Source organism: Pocillopora damicornis, chromosome 9 (assembly GCF_964200805.1).
Source record: "Pocillopora damicornis chromosome 9, jaPocDami1.2, whole genome shotgun sequence".
Classification (NCBI taxonomy): Eukaryota; Metazoa; Cnidaria; class Anthozoa; order Scleractinia; family Pocilloporidae; genus Pocillopora; species Pocillopora damicornis.
This window is the reverse complement of record NC_142678.1, coordinates 20,783,802-20,804,223: the sequence shown is the minus strand read 5'-3', so window position 1 is coordinate 20,804,223 and position 20,422 is coordinate 20,783,802. Positions and strand designations below refer to the sequence as shown.

Genomic DNA, 20,422 nt, shown 5'->3' with positions numbered 1-20,422 from the left:
CTGATAATTTTCTTTATTCTCATGACCTTACTGCATGATTCAGGGGTGATATTGTAAGGAGAAATTAGAGGCTAGTCACTCTTAAGGGTTAAAAGGTTAAGGAGCCAATGAGAGCTCAAAGTGAAAGCAAGCGAATTTTCTGAAGTACGAGTAAAAATTAAACGCGATTAACGAAGTCGCATTTAGTTTCCGTGTTGCATCCCATTGGTTCAGAGGGCTGTGCATGCCTTCAAGCCAAATCCTAACGCAAAGTAGAACGAAACCAATAAACTGGCGGATAACTCTCGAGCAGGCATATTTAGGTGGAATTAAGACATCTGTCATCTGGTACAACAGCATTCTAAACGCGATACCGAAAAAAGGTTTTCTCTACCGTGAAAACCTCGCAACGGTTTCATGTGAAAATAAATTTTGAGGAACGGTTTTTTAGAGTTACTTTTCTTAGTTCAATTGTCATCTTTTGCACTTGTTCTTTAGACAAGCCGTCTTTCGAGAAGTCATTATGTTGCAATGAAACTTCTTGGGACGTTTTAATCTGACTGCATGACAACAGTTTCTCTCATTTAAAATTTTATACAAACTGTATAGTTTTTAAAAGGTGATATCATTTTCATGAACGATTTCGCGTAAACTTAACCGTTAGGAACGGTTGAGATCTTCTCAAAATCGAAACCTACATTTTTAAAAAATCGTGCCTGTCGACCGAGGTGAAAGTACTACATGTTTCAAGCCTAGAACAATACAACCACAGACCACTCAAATAGTTTCACTAGTCGGTACTAGCAATTAATTCTCTGCAAGAACTTTAAAAATTAAACAGTTACCGTGTTCCTTTTGTTTAAAGATACACCACGCTTGAATCCAAAGTGATATTTTTGGCTAATTATGAAATTTGCGCCTTTCTAGTAATGGCGCAGTCCAATGGGGTAAACTCCGAAATTGAACACAACGAGAAAATGAGAAATTCATTTTGTCCCAAGTTCATTCGCGTGAACAGGAAGCTTTTAGTGTCCAAGGTATTTTATTTTTGTTACTGGGGAGCCGTTGGTTCGTTTTTCCCACTTCTAGGAGTGTATTTTAAGCAGCTGGGAATGAACCCAAGTTTAAGTGGCATTCTAGTTGGCTGCCGTCCGATGGTGGAATTTTTCAGCGCGCCACTTCTAGGATCTCTGGCCGACCGTTTGAACAAGCGGAAACTTTTGATGATATTTTCGCTGATGTGTTGGATTTCCTTTAACTTCTCGTTGGCTTTTATTAAACCAGCACCTGTTACGTGTAGGAAATATTTCATTCTCACCGAAAATGTATCGCAAATTGTTGACGGAGAGACATCAGAGATCAAAGATTTCCTCGCGCCTAACACCCCGGACAAAAAAGAGCCCGAATTCAAAGCCAAGAGTTCTTTAGTTTATGATCGTGAAGGAGTACACCAAGTATTTTTAGTCCTACTCTTTTTAACGGTCGTGGGAGAATTTTTCTCGGCTCCGGCCATAACACTGGCAGACTCAGCAACTCTTGGGATGCTAGGAGAGAACAAAGAACTCTACGGGCGCCAGCGCATGTGGGGAAGCCTTGGATGGGGAACAGCCATGTTTCTTTTAGGTTTTGTCATCGATAGCATCAGTGGAGTTGAACTTTGTGGTGAAATAATCAGCCAGAATTACACGGTTGGCTTTTATTTCTTTTTTGTCTTCATGGTGTGCGCCTTGACTGTGGCAACCCGCTTCACCTTCCCAAACAAAGAAAAATTAGAATTGGACGAAGGACTTCGGGGTGAAGGATCCGGACTATACCGCATTCTGCTATCAGTGCGATACGGTACGTTTTTACTCGTGACATTTTTCTTAGGTTTTGGAGTCGGCCTCATTTTCACTTTTCTTTTCTGGCATCTTGAGGACCTCGGTGGTCCGCCGACTCTGTTCGGGATAGCTTCGTTGATCGATCATATTTCGGAAATCGCGTGTTATTTCAATGTGGGTCGCCTCATTGGCTGCGTTGGTCACATTCGCGTCCTCTACGTCGGCCTCTTGGGGAATTTAATTCGTTTTGTGTACATTTCGTTCTTAAACAATCCATGGTTAGTGCTTCCTCTGGAAATTTTGCAAGGAATGACACATGCTGCAGTGTGGGCAGCTTGCACAAGCTACGTAGGTCGCATTGCACCCCCCGGATACGCGACCTCCGCTCAAGGTATTTTACAAGGATTGCATCATGGCTTAGGGAGGGGATGCGGCGCGATAATAGGTGGTGTGCTTATACACCAGTTTGGTACCAAAATGACATTTAGAGCTTATGGAATTGTCAGTCTGTTTGTCTTAGTGTTGTTTGCAACCATTCAGAAAATTCTTGGACCGGACGAAAGAATGAGTAACGGAATAAGACCGAATCAGTTGAACGTGAAGACCAAGGCTAAACAAAGTCCAGATAACAGCCCTGAGGTTGACTCTCCACCCTCGGTTGTAGCTCCACTCATGCCAGGCCTTTTCTCTCATCGGAATATGGAGGATCCTAAATTTGGAGTAGTTGGAAGGCACATCCAGCCCAGAAGTAGCACCAGCTGATATGGGAACGTTGTCAAGACCATTTCGACTAATGACAGGAAGGCACGGGAAAATATTTTGACTCGAGGTCATGATATACGGACTGGGAGCCAGACATTTCCAGTGTAGCTCTTCAAAACTTAGTGAAATTAAGCATTTTACGAAATGATCGCCGCTTTTTCATCAGTTTATCCTTTTTTCTTTCACTTCGTTTCGCGCAAGGCCTTGCAGCTTTTTTTGCTCTGCTTACGCTATTGTGTGTGGGGATGTTTTTTAAAATGTTTTCAATAAAAGCGCGCGAAGCCATTTTGCGAAAGACCTAATCTCGTTCCTAGGCATTTTCCTTTTGGGAAGAGTTTGAGAAACTTGATCTCCGTTAACCCTTTGGTCCTCTTTCCATTCGTTATCCCCAAGTTAGCTTAGTGCAACTACCTTTACAAACGTTCCGCATTGACACGCAGCTAATGTCGCTTTTTTTATTAAGTGCACATCCCGCTAAAGAGACTTCCATCAACAACCATCATCATCATCATTACTAGCGAATAACGATGGCTAATTATCACGGTTTCTTTCGCTGTAGGTTGCGCGCTTCGACGTCATTATGCTTATTATGATCCTTATTTACGAAGTTAGATTGAGCACTTTTTTTTTAGCAACAACAGCAATCAAACACGGTGTGAACAGTATGTTTGGAAATAAATAGAGGGATGAGGGTTCCACATTTTCTCTAATTTACCAAGGTACGTGCTTGACTCTAATTAAAGTTTGTACAACTCGTGCATGCATGGAACCGTGCTTTACAAACTTAAAGAGAAGCAGAACAAAAGAGATATGCGCTCTAAGTCACCTCATGCGAAATTACATCTTGGTTTGAAAACTAGTATACTGAATCAAAAACGCATCGTTCATAGAAAAATCAAACAAGACTTCCAAATTTGATTTAAAACTAATAAAAACAACTTAAAATTTACTTAGACAATAGGATAAAGTCGTGTTCACGTCGATCACTAAGAAGTTCTCGCAAAGGGGAAAATTTAGTTTTATGCGAACGAGTTGATACTGTAAATTAGCCACGGTAGAGAGTTACTAAAGCTAACGTTTCAAACGTTAGTCCTTCATCATTCGCTCTGAGCAAGGGCCAACGCTCGAAACGCCAAATTTAGTAATTCTCTACGGTGGCTAATTAACAGTTATGAACTCAGTTAATCAAACCGAATAAAGTTTTATTACCTCCCACCCTCCTCCCCCCCTCACCAACCTAATGCCATAGTTTCTTTAGAAACTTTCTCTCCCAGTTGATGCTTGGGAAAAAATCGTAAAGAAGTATGTTTACCAGTACGTAAGAAAGAGGTTATATTGGTAATGCTCAAATTCGTAATCTTTGCCCTTTCACAATTTTCTAAACAGGTGAACAATTTCTGTCACGAGTCTGGCGGTTCTCTTCTCTTCGTCTTGTACAAATTAGCTATATCACAGTTCTCTCTGTTAAGGAGATTGAATGATTCTCTAAAAAAAGGAAAAGCTTCTTCTCCAAATCTTACCCCCCCCCCCCCAGATTAGCAGCATTTATAAAATTTGAAAGCAAGAAAAGGCATTCCGTAATGATCCGATATACTACCGTCGTTCCAATAAGCGCCCACTTTTCAATGAGCGCCTCCCTTGAAGTTAGAAGCCTCATTAGAAAAACAGTGGTCTATGTCTCAGTCTTACAACTGTTTTTTTTTTTATGTGAGTGTACAGTTCGTCAAACGAGTGATCTCAAAATTTTGTGATGATTGTTGTTTGGTTGGTCGTTCTTGCTAAGAATGATCCAGGGACAACAAGTCCGTTTTCCAGTCCTCTCGATTCTTTTTAGATAAAAATAAAAGCTTTGTTCTGCACATTCTACTGTTTCTCAAAAAAGAAAAAAGTACCCTGTCCTGAATAAGCGCCCTGGTTCGAATAAACATCCTCTCTCGATTTACCAAGAGAAAATAAGCGCCCCAGGCGCTAGATCGGATCATTACGGTAAGCGCAGTCATTAACTTCATCTCTGTCTTCAATCAAAGTTTTCCCTCTCTTGCGAAAACCGGAAACGAAAAATTTGCGTCGTAAAAAATTGAAGTGAAAGATCGGTGTCGATGAACGCCACAAAAACAATTGTTGCGCGTCCCACCTTTTAAAAAGGAAGAGAGAAAAGACCCTGGAGGATCCTGAGTCGAATCTAATCGCATGGAGGATCCTGATTCAAATCTAATCGCAAAGACAATTTCAAGTACAGCTAGATTTTAATTAATTTTAGAAATCAGAGGAAGCTTGAGTGTTATTTAGATACAGTCAAAAGTATGGTTTAGGTAGTTTTCTTGTAAAACTGGGAGATAGCCGCTTATGGTTGTGGCGAAACGACTTCTGAACAGAGGCGAAACATTTTTAAGGCGAAAACTACTTTGTACTGACAAGAAAGAAAAAAAAAGAAAAAAAAAGAAACCACAAATCGTTTGTAAGAGACAAAGTAATCCTTCATGCACCCACCCCAGTCTGCCTACAATTTTACCCTTCCCAGTCCTTCTCGATTCGAAAAAACATGGCGTCTATTTTAGCGTGGAAGCAAGTGGGAAGTGTGCTACGAAACTTCCTTGCTTTGGAAGAGCGGATGTTGTACAATCTTCGAATTATCTACGCAAGGCAGTACTTACCAGATTATGCTTTGTCGGGGAACATTGTTTCGTCCATCGAATCGACTGAATGCTTACAAACAGAAAGACACACCGATGATGGATATTTATTAATGGCAGTTCCTAAGAAGAGGACCACGGTACACAAACGGAAATTGAGAAATCGGCACAAGCAGCTTAAGAACAGAACGGACATCGAGATCTGTGCAGTATGCGGTAACTACAAGGTGGAGGGTCAGTTGTGCGGTTACTGTGTGGAAAGAATAAAGAAGGAAACGAAAGAGTTTCGAAAGGAGAAAAACGAAGATTCGATTCAATGGCCAGTACCGGAGTTTTTGAAAAAGTTCAGAACATAGTGAGTTGTGGAACTAATACCATTAAGGCCTCTGTTATTTTTTACCGAAAAGCGTTACTTGCAACCAGAGGGCTTTGGTTTGAGTGCAAAGTTGTGGTCCCCATTAAATGAATTTTGCCATCAAGCTCAGTTCCCATATTTTTCATGGCTGCTTTGTTCAGCAAGACCTTGAAACATTATGACCTTGTACTGATAAGAAACATTTTGTTATCTGTTGTTTGGAATTTTATTTTTGTGGATCTTACCTGATGGTGGTGTAGCTGTTTGTTGTGAGCAGGGCAAAATGTATATGTTATGCATGCCCTAAGTACTATTTTGATGTAATGTGAAACAACCACGAAAGAACTGAAAATGACCTTTTTGTTAATAAGTAAAATGAAAAGGAGGGGGACATTATAGCATAACTCCCCTGTGGCCTCAAATCACTAAAATTGCTTGCTCCCATTTTGCACTCTGACCAGGCTCAATTGCCAGCCACTGTTAGGAAAACAAGCTGGGCCTCGTCCCCCAACCCCTCCCCTCCCCCTTCCCCCCATTCCCCAAAGGCATGGTTGGATCTGCTGTTCAGGCATCCAGAGAAAACAGCAGAAAAACAGCAGTCGTCAAGCATTAGATACAGAGTGATTCTTGTAATGCAAATCAAGTTCACATTCTTCATGTCGGCATACCAAGAAAATACTTAATTGCCATAAAATTCTGACCCACAGACTGACACCTAAGTAGATTTTTACATGAAACAGGCAGATCCAGTATCAATCATATTTTTTGAGTCAGCCCTTTGACCCCAAAGAGTGACTAGCATCTAATTTCTCTATTCATTATAACTTCTTAATCAAATGTTAACAGTATAAGAATAAAGGAAATGACCACCAACCGAAGAATCTCTTTATTATTAAACAAATTCTTCTTGTCAGCACTTTAGGAAATGTATTGCGAACAGTACGGAGAATATGCATACTGATGTTAGGTTGTAATGGGTGAAGGGCTGTGCAGATTTTCATCAGGCATTCATCTTATTAGTAATAACAAATATTAAAGGAAGAGCTTCAACTTTCATGAGATAAAAATGATTTTCCATAACCAATAATACTAAAAGTATTGATTACTCGAATTATAATTTTTCATTAGTATGTTTGAGGACTAAACAAGCACTAGTACTGTATGCTAATCTATGTATCCTGTCTTTCAAAGGAACTGTTAATAGTCCATTGTACAGCTGCATGCTTGATTGCCAAGCCTTTGAAAAGCAGAGAGGCTAAGAGTAACCCTATTATGATACAGACATTGCTGCTTTTCAAATGATATTTAATTTGCTATCATGCTAACTAGATACTGGTCTCTATTACAGCAAGGTCACCCTCAGCCTCACTCCAAAGCAAAGGCTTGGCAACCAAGTACACAACTATAAAAATGGCTCATTCACTGTTTTGCCTTCCTTTGGGAACTACTTTATTATGGCAATGAAATTTGCTAGATATCCTCACTACAAAAGAAAAAGTACACAAATGTACTTTTTCAAAAAAACGGGTTTGGTGGGGAGACTGGGGGATCCATTATGTAACTAAAGTATCTCATAGTAAGATATAAAGCCTGCAGTCCTGTTGGTCAGTATTCATTGATTACAGCATGCGTGAATCATGTCGACAGTTTTGACTAGACTCGAAGCGCAAACATCGTTAAGTCGATCTAATGAAAATTTGATCGATCCGATGATAGAAACAGAGATGTTTAGCATTAATGTACACGAAGATGAGCGAACGCCAGTTTTCACTCATGCCCCGGACTGTCTGAGATCGAATGGTCTACCGACATGTACCTGCGATGAACTACCAATCTTGGTTACTGCAGAACATTCGCCTCTTATAGCATACCAAAACTACAGCGAAGGGGCCGATGTTAGCTATCTGACAGATATTCATTGTCACGAAAGTAAACCTATTTATTCGAATGCAAGGGCAAGAAAGAAACTGGTCATAGCAAGCGTGGTTTGCCTGCTTTTCGTGATCGCAGAGGTCGTTGGTGAGTATTATCTTTGGATGGAATTTTGTGTGTAATGTGAGTGGTCAGAATCAGTATTCATGTGTGCACTTGGCTGTTTTTTTTCTTTTTGCATAAGTAGCGAGGGAATTTTCTAAATTAAATTTGTTTCCAAGATCTAATCTGCCTCTTGTTGCCCCCGCGGCTCTACACAGTGAGATGCGGTTGAGAGACTGTGGGTGATTATTAGAGTATTACGCAATTCCTCGCCATTTCGACTCCTGAGGAATCTTCCTCATTAATAAGTGTGTACATAAACCGAAATACGCCTGAGAAGAGATAAATCTAAAGTGTTGCTATAGATTGCTGGATAGCGTTTAATATCCTGTGGTATGTGATTTTGCACTAGTATAAGTTCGAACTGAACACAAATTGAAATTTAATCTTTCGGAATTTCATTAATCCAGAGAATATTAGGAGCGGACGAAGGGCTATTAAACGCTCGAAACGTCAGCCATAGAAAATGTCTACGGTGGCCAATTTACCTCATTATCTCAGTGGAAAAAACATTCATTTCGTATCGCTTCGGCCGCCAACATCGAGGGAACAATTATAATTTAATTTGTCAATTTGAGGCTCAAGGCGGAGGAAAATGTTCACGGAAATTATCGTGGCTCAGGGAAATATTAATTACGCAAGAGCTGACGAAAATCAGAAACAACCGAATATCGGGCAATTCTTTAAAAAATAATGAATTCGGCTGCGATATCGATCATGCCATAAATTTGCATTCGTCATCTGTTCAGGCGTAAGTGCGAAAAATTACTTTGCGGTCGCTCTATTAACTTTCATTGATAGTAGGGAAACTCCCAAGTGTATACTCCCCGTCAGGCGTTAAATGTTGCCGGATATACTGATTGTTTCTTGCAAAATTTTTGTTTTGATCATTACAAAAAATATCAAACTATTTCAGAAGTATCCTTTTGGTAATATTGCATGATATATGACATCCCTAACTCGATTTTCTAGCAATATGCTTATATTGTTTGACATGTTTTTGTATTATTTCCGACATACGTATTACATATACCCTTTGTTCTATACTTAACTAGCGTGAAAACTATACATAAATAAGTGATGATACTGTAATTATTGAATATATAACTCACTCCATATGCCAAAATAAATTTTTTAATTACTTCTTCAATGAATTATTATTAAAATAATCATACTGTGCACTTAATCTTCACAATCTCTAGTTTTCTGCTTAGGTGAAAGCAATTTATTATATTTTTTTTGGCTAAACCTTGTTGTAACATGTAGCTATTTTGATTTTTACTTTGATCTTTGGTTTAACCCTTTAACTCTCAGATCAAATTTGTCATTCTCCTAATTGTCAACCATACAATTCTAATAATGTTAATTCAGAGAATTTAGTATTAGTTCAACTAATTATTCCTAAATAGATTATTTTTCTTTACTCTCATAACTTATCTGGTTGATATTGTATTGATGTTGTTAGGAGAAATTCTCTCTTGGTCACTTATGGGAGTTAAAGGGTAAAAATAGAAAATAGGCCAAGGCTGTGCTCTAGCGGTGCCCGGTCGCCTGAGGCGACTAACATTTGGTCTCGGGTGACTGAAAAAGAAAAGCGGTCGCCCGTCCGGGCGCATAGATTTCGGCTTGTGAAACCGGAACGAAACCAGTCGTATAGAAATGGAACGGATCAAAACAAAAAGAAACTCCATCGTGCTCCCCAGCTCCCGTTAGCCCGAAAAGCAAAAGTGCTGAAAGCGCAGTGCAATCAATAGCCTGTGTGATCTGTACATTTAGGTTAAATATTAAGTTAGGTCATGAGTCTTGTTTTGCTTTGGTGGTTTCTCTTCTGGTTTATTAATATAGTACATGGCCCAGGTTTCTTGTCCATTGAATGACGCGATAAAGCGAGCAACTGATTGTAACTAACATTTTATAATTTTACTTGCTAATTTGATGACATTTGCAGAACTAAAAAATATCCGGCAGGACAACAACAAGAATTGTTCATGCTCAAAGTTGTCGCATGTGTCATGTAAAATTGTTTCTCATGATTTAGCATGAAAAATTATTTTTTCCTTGCCTGTGAGAAACTGCATGATTTTTGCACAAGCATGTGTTGAAGATCTAATTTTTCTATTGAAGTGGTGATGCTTATATTTAATTTTTGTGTTCAACAGTTTCAATAGTGGAGCGCGTGATTAATAAAACAAAACCGTCCTTTATGCAAATTTGTGTTTATTTAATTAGCTTCGTCCGTGGCATGCAAGATGTTTATCAGCACCATATTTGGCGACTTGCTCGCAATTGTAATCATTCGATCAAAATTTATTGATCAATTGATTAATCAATTCGGGCGACCAACCTGGAAGGTTGGGCAACCTACTTATCCAGGGTTTGAGCTAGTATTTGATCACTGGGGGACAATTTGTCCCCTTAGCAAAAATTTTGGAGGACATTTTCATTTTTAGGGGGACAGGCAAATTAATTTTTATTTGACATTTTCTTTTTTTACATTCATACAGGCAAGCCAACAAAAACATTTTTTTTACTTGATCCTTGTAAGACTTGTAATACAAGAAAAGTGATACAAAAAAGAAAAGTTGTTATTGATGTCAAATTTCTTTTTCTCGTCATATTTAAACAGAGGATCAATGACTATGCTTTATACTTCAAAACATTACACAGCAGAATCTCGTCATGGCATCGCCTTGTAAACTTCAATTCCTTTCTTAATCACTGGTAAACGTAAATGTACTAATTCTTCAGTTGGTTCTAGCCAAAACATCAAGGGCTGTAGAAAAGAGTTGCTGCAGAGTTGAGGTTCTAAAATTTGTACACCCTTCTGCCGTTGCAAAGGGGTTTGTCTTCTTAGATTTCCGACAAAAATAGCAGAACATCGCTTCTTTTTCATAGCACAACCATGTGTGATCTCGCAACCAAGTTTTCAGGAAAGTTTGTGATTTTTTTGGTTTCCTTCAATCCTCATTCGTTTCTTCCTGATCAGTAATACACTGTTCTTCTTCTGTATCATTTTTCTCTGATTCACTCTGGCTTCGATTCCGAGTGAAAAAGCTTTCTAATGTTCGAACATGTTTTCAATGTGACATGTTACTGTGCTTTTCACAAACATGCGAATTTTGAAGTTCAAAAGCCAACTGACAATTGCATTTTTCGCTGCCGTCAATCATCTTAACGGAACTCTTAGGAAACAAAACTTTACTTTCACGGGTTCAAAAGGTCATGGTTTGTGATTGGTGGATTTCAATCCGTTTCGTGTGTTTCTGTGTTTCAAAGTTCGTTGCTTGTGATCGTAGTTATGATTGAGGGTAGCGAAAAGCGTAATTGTGAAGGTGACTTTTGAACTTTTGAGTTCACATGTTTGTGAAAAGCGTAGTAAAGATTGCCACGTGCATTCACCACGCTTGGGTGAGCATGAGACGTATGTGTTCAGTAAAGTGTGACTGAAACGTGACTTTAGAATGAACTTTAAACGTGCAAGAAAATATACTTTCCACGATATGTTTTAGCTTGCAATTTCTGTACCGAGATAAAACTCTTCGTGTGTGCTTCCTTTCGAGTTTTTTCCCTAAATTTTGAAGGGGACAAATTGTCTCCTTGACCGTTTTTTTAAGGGACAATTTCAATTGCAGTGCGGGATTGGCGCTATGGCACGGCCTGGCTCAAACCCTGCTTATCATGGTTAGGCGCCTGAAGGGCACCCTGAAAATTTTCCTTGAGCACAGCCTTGTGGGCAAATAAAAGGTTGCAGTTTGTTTGGGGATTCAGTTACATTTATTGAAAGAAGTAATGCAACATAGACTCTTATTTTCCTTTATTGTTGTGATTTGCTTGTTACTGTAGTCTTCCCAAATATAAAACAAATCCTGTTAGATATTTTCTTACAAAGAGGGAAAATTTATAAACTTTATCTCCCTTAAATTTTCCTTCTATTTTAGGATCTTTTTATTTGTGTATTTCATTCCATTTTGGATCACATGCATCCATTTAAATGATGACTTTGCTTTGTGGGGAGAAATCAGGACAGAACTCAAATTTAGGTAGGGTAGGCAGGGTTCTCCTTTATCAGACGGTAACCGGTAAAATTTATTGAGAACTCAGCTCAGAACCCTTTAAAAATACACATTTATGGTGAGCCAATCTGGTAACAAAGTGTAATAACAAGCCAACAGTGTGCACTATTATAGATCTATGTGTGCTTTAGTTAGCTAACACTGACTGTTACCTTTTGAATTTCGAAGCAAGAGTGATTTTTGGCAGGCTTTGTGCTAAATCTCATGACATTTGTCAGTTCTCTGCACATGCAAATTTGGTGTTGTTTAGTTGTTCAGTTTCCATGATGAAACGGCAGCAAACAATGCTGTTGTTTCTGTCCAGTAACGAGGTCATGAAAAGTGGCTGGTAAGCTTTACAAGAATTTTAGGGGTAAACAAAAGCTCTACAATTGCCGGCTTTATAACGAACACATGGGGACAAAGCTAGTCTTCATCTTGAAATTCTACTTTAAATGTGTTTCAGACAATGGTTTGAAAGTAGCCTTGAAAATAAAATCCCTTGACAGCTTAAAAGTTCTGAATTTGAGACGATTAGAACACAAATTCAGCTATTCAATGTGATTTGATTTCATAGCAATGTGATTCGTTAGCTGACACCACTGATTTTCCAGCGATATGCCATGTAAGTGATGCCAAAGATATCACCTGAAATCGAAGGGAGACCAGTTTACATTATAAGCAGTTTGGAAAGGGCATAGTCAAATATAATGCTTTTAAACAAAATTTAACTGTTTTGTTCAACCTCTGAACCTAAAGGTGTATTGTTCACATTATGAATTTTTTTTGATGGAAAATTTTTGACAGGCATGATGTACTGTATGCTTTAGGAAATGACAGAGTTGAGAATGACCAGCCACCTGTAGCTGCAAATGTGCTTTACTGGTTTGAAAAGGTCCCTTACCTGTTGTGCTGAAAACTAGGGAGAACCCTGGGTAGGGTGGAGAGGTGATCTCTAGATTTTCAGAGACATCTGTGAAAATTTGTTACGGTATCCAAACCTGGAGATAAACAGGTTTGGATACCATTACACCTGGATAGACAGGTTTTGGTTTCTTTGCAATGTTAAATAAAACTAATTTTCAGCGACTTATTTCTAATATGTCTGGTGATAAACTATCTGGAATTCTGTCCACAGGTGGTTTGCTTGCTGGCAGTCTTGCCATCATGACAGATGCTGCCCATATGTTATCTGACTTTGCATCATTTTTAATCAGTCTTTTTGCTATCTGGGTTGCTCGGTGGCTTCCAGATAAGAGAAAGACCTTTGGCTATTACAGAGCAGGTAAATAAGATGTGAATTAATTTGTTCTTGACTTTGTAAAGCACAGGGGAACCTCAATTCAGGAGATATCCTTGAGACCAGAGCAAGTGTCCCTTGAGTACAGATATCCCCTGATTAAAGGTTGGGTTAAGGGTTTGTTAATAATTAACCATGCCATGTTTGTTCAGAGTTGACTCGAGCCAAAATGTCAAATGGTTACTGTCCCTGATGTGTGCCTCTGTCACTTGTGGACTGAAACTACTCACACAACTGGCAACAAAATTAAAGATGTCATCAAAAGATAACATGCTATCTTCACACATGAAAAGATCACTGTTGTTATGGTTAAATTTAAAAATAATGCCTTTTGAATTGATTTAATATTTCTTTAGTGTTTATGTGATGAATAGAATATAAATAGAATATTTGTCAACACAAAGAGAAATTTTCTATCTTGGTGCGGCCATGTTTTGATTGTTTTCATGTATTCTCTTTTTAGAGGTGCTTGGTGCTCTTGTGTCAGTTCTCATCATTTGGGTGTTAACAGGGGTGTTGGTGTACCTTGCTGTGATAAGAGTCCTGTCAAATGATTTTAAAATAAATGCAGATATCATGCTTATTACAGCAGGCATAGGATTAGGAGTGAACATCTTGTAAGTTGGCATCATTGGTTTGTATAGACTTGCACATACATAGATTTGAAAGTCAAGATAATTTTTAACTCGTGAATTGCGCGCATGCGCAAGAGCGAGTTATAGATACGATGTGGGGAGTGGAATTCGCTCGATTGGTCGATTCCTGTAAACTTTTTTTAGATTTTAGGCTTTTGAGTGCATTTTATAGTTTTTGGCGAGCAATAAACAGACGAAATGGCGACCTTTGTTGCTAAGAATAGTGGTGGGGTGAAAAAAAAAGCCAATGATAATCTTAAAAGAGTTTTTTTTTTCGTTTTAGTTTCAACAAGCGGCGCCAGCGACTGGCATGCATGTAAGGATTCACACTGAAATAACAGAACAACCTTCGTTTTTCATAAAATTGTAATTTACAATCCTTGAACTTGAAAACAATCCGAAGATTCATTGAAAATATCACTTACTGCGAAGCGCTCGGAGTTTACAGATGTTTAAAAGCTTTTTCGGTTATAGCGTGAGATTGAGGACAAAATTGATCATTACGTTTCGTCGCATGTGTTTTTCCTGTGTGAAGCAACAAAAGATGCCGGCGACTGACGAAATAACAAGTCAACACGAAAATCAAATAACACCTAAACAAACAATTTTAGCTACCGATTTTCAGTGAATTTTTAAAGAACAATTTTCTTTTAAGTTTCAAGACAATTTGAAAATTCAACATACATACAACGTACTAAAATGCGAAAGTTACACACCACAAAATTGATAAATAGGCCTGAAATGAAATTCTATCTTGTTATTGATTATACGTTGCCTAGCACGTGACTTAAATCTACCCAGGCGGAGATCCAAAATGACGGTGGCAGGCTTGGCTTAGTTATATCACTCAAAACTCGTTCCCGTTTGTCTCATTTGATAAAGAGGGAATCGTTAATGTTTTCATTAAGACAGTATTGCCTTGATTTTCTAATATTTACAATGAAAGACAGTAAATTTCACTTTTCACCCACATTTACTTCCAACCTTTTCTTTTGAACCAGAAACAAAAATGATAGACGTTTAAAACACATGACATCATCCACCTTGTCAAATGTAATAGCATGATCATTTCAATTGTAATGCCTTCTTATCCCAACGTTACTTTGTTTCTTTGCTACATTAGCGAACACTGAACTACTGCTCGTACTCTAGATATGACAATCAACCACAAAATTCCCTGAACCAGATAACATTAAACATAATCTAAAAAATCATGTGTCAATTCACGAGTTTGCTCACAGAGCACTTTGATTTCTTCTGCTGTTATTGCCACTTCCTGTGGTAATGATGGCAACCTTGTTGTTAAGACTGGTGACTGCTCTAAGTCTGTTTGTAAAATGTGAGCTCACGCACAGCCAAGTTTGGAAAGCCAACAAATAATGAACTGTTTCTAGTCTTACAGTGTCTACTTTATCCTCACAAAATGGCCTTCTGAATCACACATTTTAGTCAAAAGAATAAAGGAAATCATCACCAACTAAAGAAGGTCTTGATTGTTGGACAAATTCTCCTTGTCAGCACCTTAGAAAATGTATTAGAGAACAGTATGAAGAATATAATGTTATACTGATGTTAGGGTCTAAAGGTTAACCCCTACACCTTAACATCAGTATGCATATTCTCGATACTGTTCTCTAAACATTTCCTAAGGTGCTGACAAGGAGAGTTTGTCCAACAATCAAGAGCTTCTTTTGTCACTGATTAGCTCCTTCATTCTCCTGACCTTTTTGTTTGATTCAGGGTTGACATGGTTAGGAGAAATTAGATGCCAGTCACTACTAGAGGTTAAAGGGTTAAAACAATTTTTTTTTTCTTTTGTATTAGGCTTGGTATTATTCTCCATCAGACAGGTATTGGACATAATCACAGCCATGGTGGTGGAGGTCACACTCATGACACCAGTCATAGCCATAATGGAAAATTTGAAACTGTTTCTACCAATCGCATTTCAAGAAGTGGAAGCTTGGCCTCTGAGAAACAAAACATCAATGTACGAGCTGCATTTATTCATGTTTTAGGAGACATTGTTCAGAGTGTGGGAGTCCTTATTGCAGCATACATCATCAAATATAAGGTAACAATGAAAAGGAATACACCCTCACTAAACATATACTGTTAGTGTAGGTAATAAGATGATTTTGGGTACAATTTGGTGTTAGTAAGTACTGTATGAGTACATTTTGTATGGCAAGTACAATTTGTACTCTTTGAAATGTTTACAAGTGCTTATTTATACCAAATTGCACAAGAAATCATGTCATTACTTATTAATAAATTACATGAAAAAATGATCACAGAAGGTCAAGACAGATGGAATTTTGATAGCATGCATGCACTTTTGCATGCACTTTTGTGATGGCATAGTTTACAGGATTCCCTGTGAATGCAGCAAGGTGTACATCAGAGGGACTGGAAAACCTATGCAAGACAAAATTAATGAGCATGACCGAGACATTCGACTCGCCTGTACCGAGAAGCAATTTATATAAGACTTTACCCTAACAACATCAACAGGGATAGTGGAATAGAGATTCCAGAAGTGTGGATGCCCACAATTAAAAAACACAACAACAGGAGAGCCATGCGACAGCAGACCGCCGAGGGAGCAAATCACTGAGTGTACAGCAAGGATCGAAATGCAGCAATCAGAGTTGTCAAAAAAACAACTAATCACAGCAGAGCATCATGCTTTATAAGATCACGCATGACCAGTCGACCTCATCACCTGAAGAAGACTAGCACTATGCAGTCGAAACATCTTGATCTACATCACACGTGACTACATCATGAGACAAATGAAAAACTTAGCTTTTAATTGCACTTATGTTACAACTTTGCACTCATGTTACATGAAAAATGCATTTTTTTCAGTTAATGAGAAACATAATGTGTGGTGTGGTAATTTAATGCATTGGGAAAAGACCTTAAATTGTCCCATCATACCAAAGGTTGTAGGAAGAAAAGGAAAGCTGTTTCAACCCCCCCCCCCTGACTGCTTCAACTGCTATGACCCAATCTAATTTTGCTATTTTTGTGTCCAACAGCCTGAGTGGAAGCTTGCTGACCCTATATGCACATTCCTTTTTTCTCTGTTGGTTCTTCTTACAACTCTAAACATTCTCAAAGAGACAATTCATGTTTTGATGGAAGGTAAGCAGATACTGTCAAAGCTTTCTTTTTTGCTAATTAAAATCAAACAGCTTGAATTCTTTGACCAGTTCACTATTGTTGTCAGTCAGATAGTACTCTCCCAATTGATGACAAAAGTACTGCTGGTCTTAAAGAAATCCAAGAAATATCCTGGAGCAGTAATCACATGTACATGTACATGCTCAGCTCCTGTTTGCATGATAGAGAATTGGGATTAGAGGGGGGGGAGGTGGTGCAACCGGGAGGAGGTATGCATCTAGGAAGAGGAGTTAAAAGGTGCCTTGTCTCTCTCTCTCAGTAGTGTCAGTGTTGATCAATACACTTTCTTGCAAAAATCCATAGACAGATACCTGAGTATTTGAAGTGGAGAGATTAAACCCAAAAAGCAATGGATGCAGATAAAAATAAACACAAATTGGATCAATTTTATTTTGGGTTGTCTAAATTTGCTCTCCAAGATGCCTACCAGTATTTGCAGCAGCTTAAACTGAAGATTTTTAAAAGAAAAATATTTTCTTTATGAAGTTCTGGCATGAGGAATTAATTTTTATGTGCGCATTTATTTGTATCAAAGTGATCACTTGAGTGCACCCTTGGTACAAATAAACAGGGTTTGTTACTAGATAGTTTGGGTTCAAGTTATCAGTTTAAACCTTTGTTTTTCCAGAGGTAAAGCATAATTTAAAGATATTTATAGAGGGTGGTGTGATAAATTGGATGTTACATTCAATGATATGACCTTGGAACTTGATATGCCTTCTCCTTGTTCCAACTTACTGGTAATGTCTGTAAATTTTTTACTAGGCACTCCTAAAGATATCAAGTACAATAATGTAAAGGTATCATTGGAGGGCATTGAAGGAGTTGTAGCTGCACATAGTTTACACATCTGGTCTCTGACAGTGAACAAAGCTGCATTAGCTGTCCATTTGGCAATAGGTGTGTGTATGAATAAAACTTGATTGTGAGACTTTTGCTGTTGATTTTCAACCATCTGTTATGAACTCAGCTGTGGAGAATTGATGGTCATATTGGGAGGAGGTGATATGTAGTGTGGCACATATGACAAACAGATGGGTCAATGCATAGTGCTCTCTTAACCCTTAAACCCCCATGAGTGACCAGCATCTAATTTCTCCTTACAATATCTCACTTGAATCACACAGTAAGGTCACAAGAATTAAGGGAATGATCACCAACTAAAGAAGCTCTTGATTGTTAAACAAATTCTCCTTGTCAGCATCTTAGAAAAATGTATAGAGAACATTATGGAGAATATGCATACTGATGTAAGGTTCTTTTGGGCATTGAGTGGGTTGCTTGACAATATTTTGTAAGTTTTTTTGGGCAAACTTGTGTGTACACCGGCCAACCATTTTGTCAAGGAAAAAAAATGACAGTTCACAATCACAGTAAGAAAATTGATGAAACTTTGTTAGCTACCTTCAAAAATGTGGGTTCCTGTTTGCTAGTTTTTACCCCTCAAATGAAGCTAGTGCACTTGATATGATATTCCATGTTTATCTGATTGGTGTGAAGTATCAACAGCTAGGAATTCCTGATTTGAATTATTTTCAAACGCAATGTTATTGAATGATATTTTCTTCCAGAACAAGGATATGACTCACAGAAAGTCCTCAACATTGCCAATCAGAAGTTGAAGAACGAGTTCCGTATTTACCACAGCACTATTCAGGTAGAACTTTATCAGGAAACTGTGATGACCAACTGCTCTGAGTGTCAAGACTTGCAAGACTAAATTTTCAGGAGTGGATGATGACATGGTGTGAGTACTGGGCCCTTGTGTCACTTTTGGCCACTCCCATTATGGCAAAATCAGTAGTGTCAGTGGTCTTTTTCAATAAATTTGAAACTGTGCTTTATATTACCTGTTTCTGTATAATGAATTGAATTTAAAAGTCATCACACTCGTACAATTTGGTTATTTTTACAAACAGTCATTGAGTATATATAGAATTTAAGTAAATGTCACTGATTGTAAAGGTTGAGTTCAATGAAGTCTCATCTGTTGTGATGATCCAAAATTTAAGTTTTAAGTTATTTTAAAGTAGCATTGCAATGAATGACAGGACTGGCCATGGGTCAAAATCACACAATCAGTTTGTTTGTGTAACATTGTGCAGTCAACCACCAAAAAATAACCTCACCCAAACACTTGGGTGTTGAGAACTGTGTAGGATTGATAAACAGTAGAACCTTGTGGTCTTGCAAATCTCTGAGCCAATGCAGAAAGCATTGGAATTTATGTTATTATTTATTCTTTTGATAACAGATTTTTCTACTAAGAAAAACAAGGCAGAAATTGAGCTAAGTTTGAGCAATCAGTTCTGATTTCAGTTTGCGTTTTGCTGGTACACTGAAAGGCTATGCAATATTTCTTTCTTTAAAAGGGGTTTTAAAATTTTGACAAATTGAACTCTTCCTCTTACAAATAATCACATATTCTGATGATTTGATACATGGATTCTCACATTGCAGCTATTCAGGCTCTTGAAGAGCAGCATGAACAATGATTGCATGTAGTAAACACTATTAGTTTTACTTTGTTGAAGAAACAAATGACTTGTACACTTTGATTTGTATTATAGCTATATGATGTTTATTTTATACTTTGATTCTCTAATATTATTTCCTACATTTTCAGTCATATAATTATAGCTATATGATGTTTATTTTATACTTTGATTCTCTGATATTATTTCCTACATTTTTAGTCATATAATCAGAACAATTGTTGATCAGTTTTTCTGATACCATGTAAATGAGTTTGTTCCCTTAACATGTTACTCCCAGTATGGAAATTTCCCAAATGCAGGGCTTTAACGCTGTGACCAGTTTGGTCACCATAATGATTAGAAAAAAAAGATTGGTGATTAAAGAGTTGAACTTAAAGCTTGAAGTATAGTGGAATGATGGGATTTTTTCCCTAGAAAATATGGAATTTTTAATTTTTTTTCAGTTCTAACTTTGAGAGAAGCTTTATGGTTTTTTTTTTAGGTACTGAATCTTAAACTTAGGGACCAGTTATTTACACAAAGTCCAACCCAAGCCACAGTTTTATGCAATCAGTGTGCCTCAGGCTTTCTCTGAAAGAGGGCTGATTTGATTAAATCAATGCCCTTTCGCTGTTAGCTTTTGCCCCTCTTGACTCTGTTTCGGATAACAAATGTTCACATAAAAGATTTTGCTAAATTGAAGATTATTTAGGAGGCGGTTTTGTTAAACAGTGGCTAAACTTTTTGTGTATAATTGCCCTAAGTTGTTAGATCATGGTAATTTATTTCAGATATTGACAGAGACTATATTATATAACAAAATCGAATAAAAGAGTATAATTATCTAAAATCTGACCTAGTCTTATCTTTTTAAGTGTATTTTGTTTGTTGTTTTTTAGTTCATTTTGTTTTGTTCTCTGCATCTTTATGGACGTTCGGAACAAGTAGAAGTCATTGGAGACGCTTACTAGATTATAAGGCAAAATTTATTCATCTTAACGGACCAAACTTTGTCAATGAAACATTCCCCTTGAGACAGGTGCGGAACTTTTTCAGGGCAAGTTCGTATCTCCTTTTTCTTAACAAACCGTCGTAACGTATCCGTTCCAGTTTCCACAAAGTGACTTCATTTCTCCTCATCTTTGAATTCCGATTGTGAGGACTTCCTCACAACAAAAACATCACG

General features: G+C 37.8%; 3 protein-coding genes across 4 annotated transcripts; all 3 read left to right on the top strand.

Annotated features, from left to right (window-relative positions):
• Window positions 1–766: 766 nt before the first annotated feature.
• LOC113666633 (major facilitator superfamily domain-containing protein 6) lies at window positions 767–3,260 on the top strand. Its single transcript, XM_027182426.2, has one exon. The coding sequence runs from the start codon at window positions 909–911 to the stop codon at window positions 2,559–2,561; it is 1,653 nt and encodes a 550-aa protein (XP_027038227.2). The 5' UTR covers window positions 767–908; the 3' UTR covers window positions 2,562–3,260.
• Window positions 3,261–5,074: 1,814 nt separating this feature from the next.
• LOC113666635 (large ribosomal subunit protein bL32m) lies at window positions 5,075–6,422 on the top strand. Its single transcript, XM_027182428.2, has one exon. It carries the CDS (start codon window positions 5,104–5,106, stop codon window positions 5,548–5,550), a length of 447 nt encoding a protein of 148 aa, XP_027038229.2. The 5' UTR covers window positions 5,075–5,103; the 3' UTR covers window positions 5,551–6,422.
• A 24-nt stretch (window positions 6,423–6,446) lies between these two features.
• Window positions 6,447–20,086, top strand: LOC113666634 (proton-coupled zinc antiporter SLC30A2). Of its 2 annotated transcripts, XM_089182274.1 has the most exons (7): window positions 6,447–7,568; window positions 12,774–12,920; window positions 13,399–13,552; window positions 15,395–15,644; window positions 16,615–16,720; window positions 17,525–17,659; window positions 18,331–20,086. In XM_089182274.1, exons 1-7 carry the CDS (start codon window positions 7,187–7,189, stop codon window positions 18,477–18,479), a joined length of 1,323 nt encoding a protein of 440 aa, XP_089038400.1. In that variant the 5' UTR covers window positions 6,447–7,186; the 3' UTR covers window positions 18,480–20,086. The 2 variants fall into 2 exon arrangements, with proteins under 2 accessions (XP_089038400.1, XP_089038401.1); XM_089182275.1 differs by lacking the exon at window positions 12,774–12,920 and having other exon boundaries at window positions 7,163–7,568.
• Window positions 20,087–20,422: the final 336 nt, after the last annotated feature.

Coding starts and splice junctions, on each gene's coding strand:
- LOC113666635 (XM_027182428.2), top strand. CDS start 5,104: ATGGCGTCTATTTTAGCGTGGAAGCAAGTGGGAAGTGTGCTACGAAAC.
- LOC113666634 (XM_089182274.1), top strand. CDS start 7,187: ATGTCGACAGTTTTGACTAGACTCGAAGCGCAAACATCGTTAAGTCGA. Junction 13,553..15,394: donor GGATTAGGAGTGAACATCTT/GTAAGTTGGCAT, acceptor CTTTTGTATTAG/GCTTGGTATTATTCTCCATC. Junction 17,660..18,330: donor AGCTGTCCATTTGGCAATAG/GTGTGTGTATGA, acceptor ATTTTCTTCCAG/AACAAGGATATGACTCACAG.
- LOC113666633 (XM_027182426.2), top strand. CDS start 909: ATGGCGCAGTCCAATGGGGTAAACTCCGAAATTGAACACAACGAGAAA.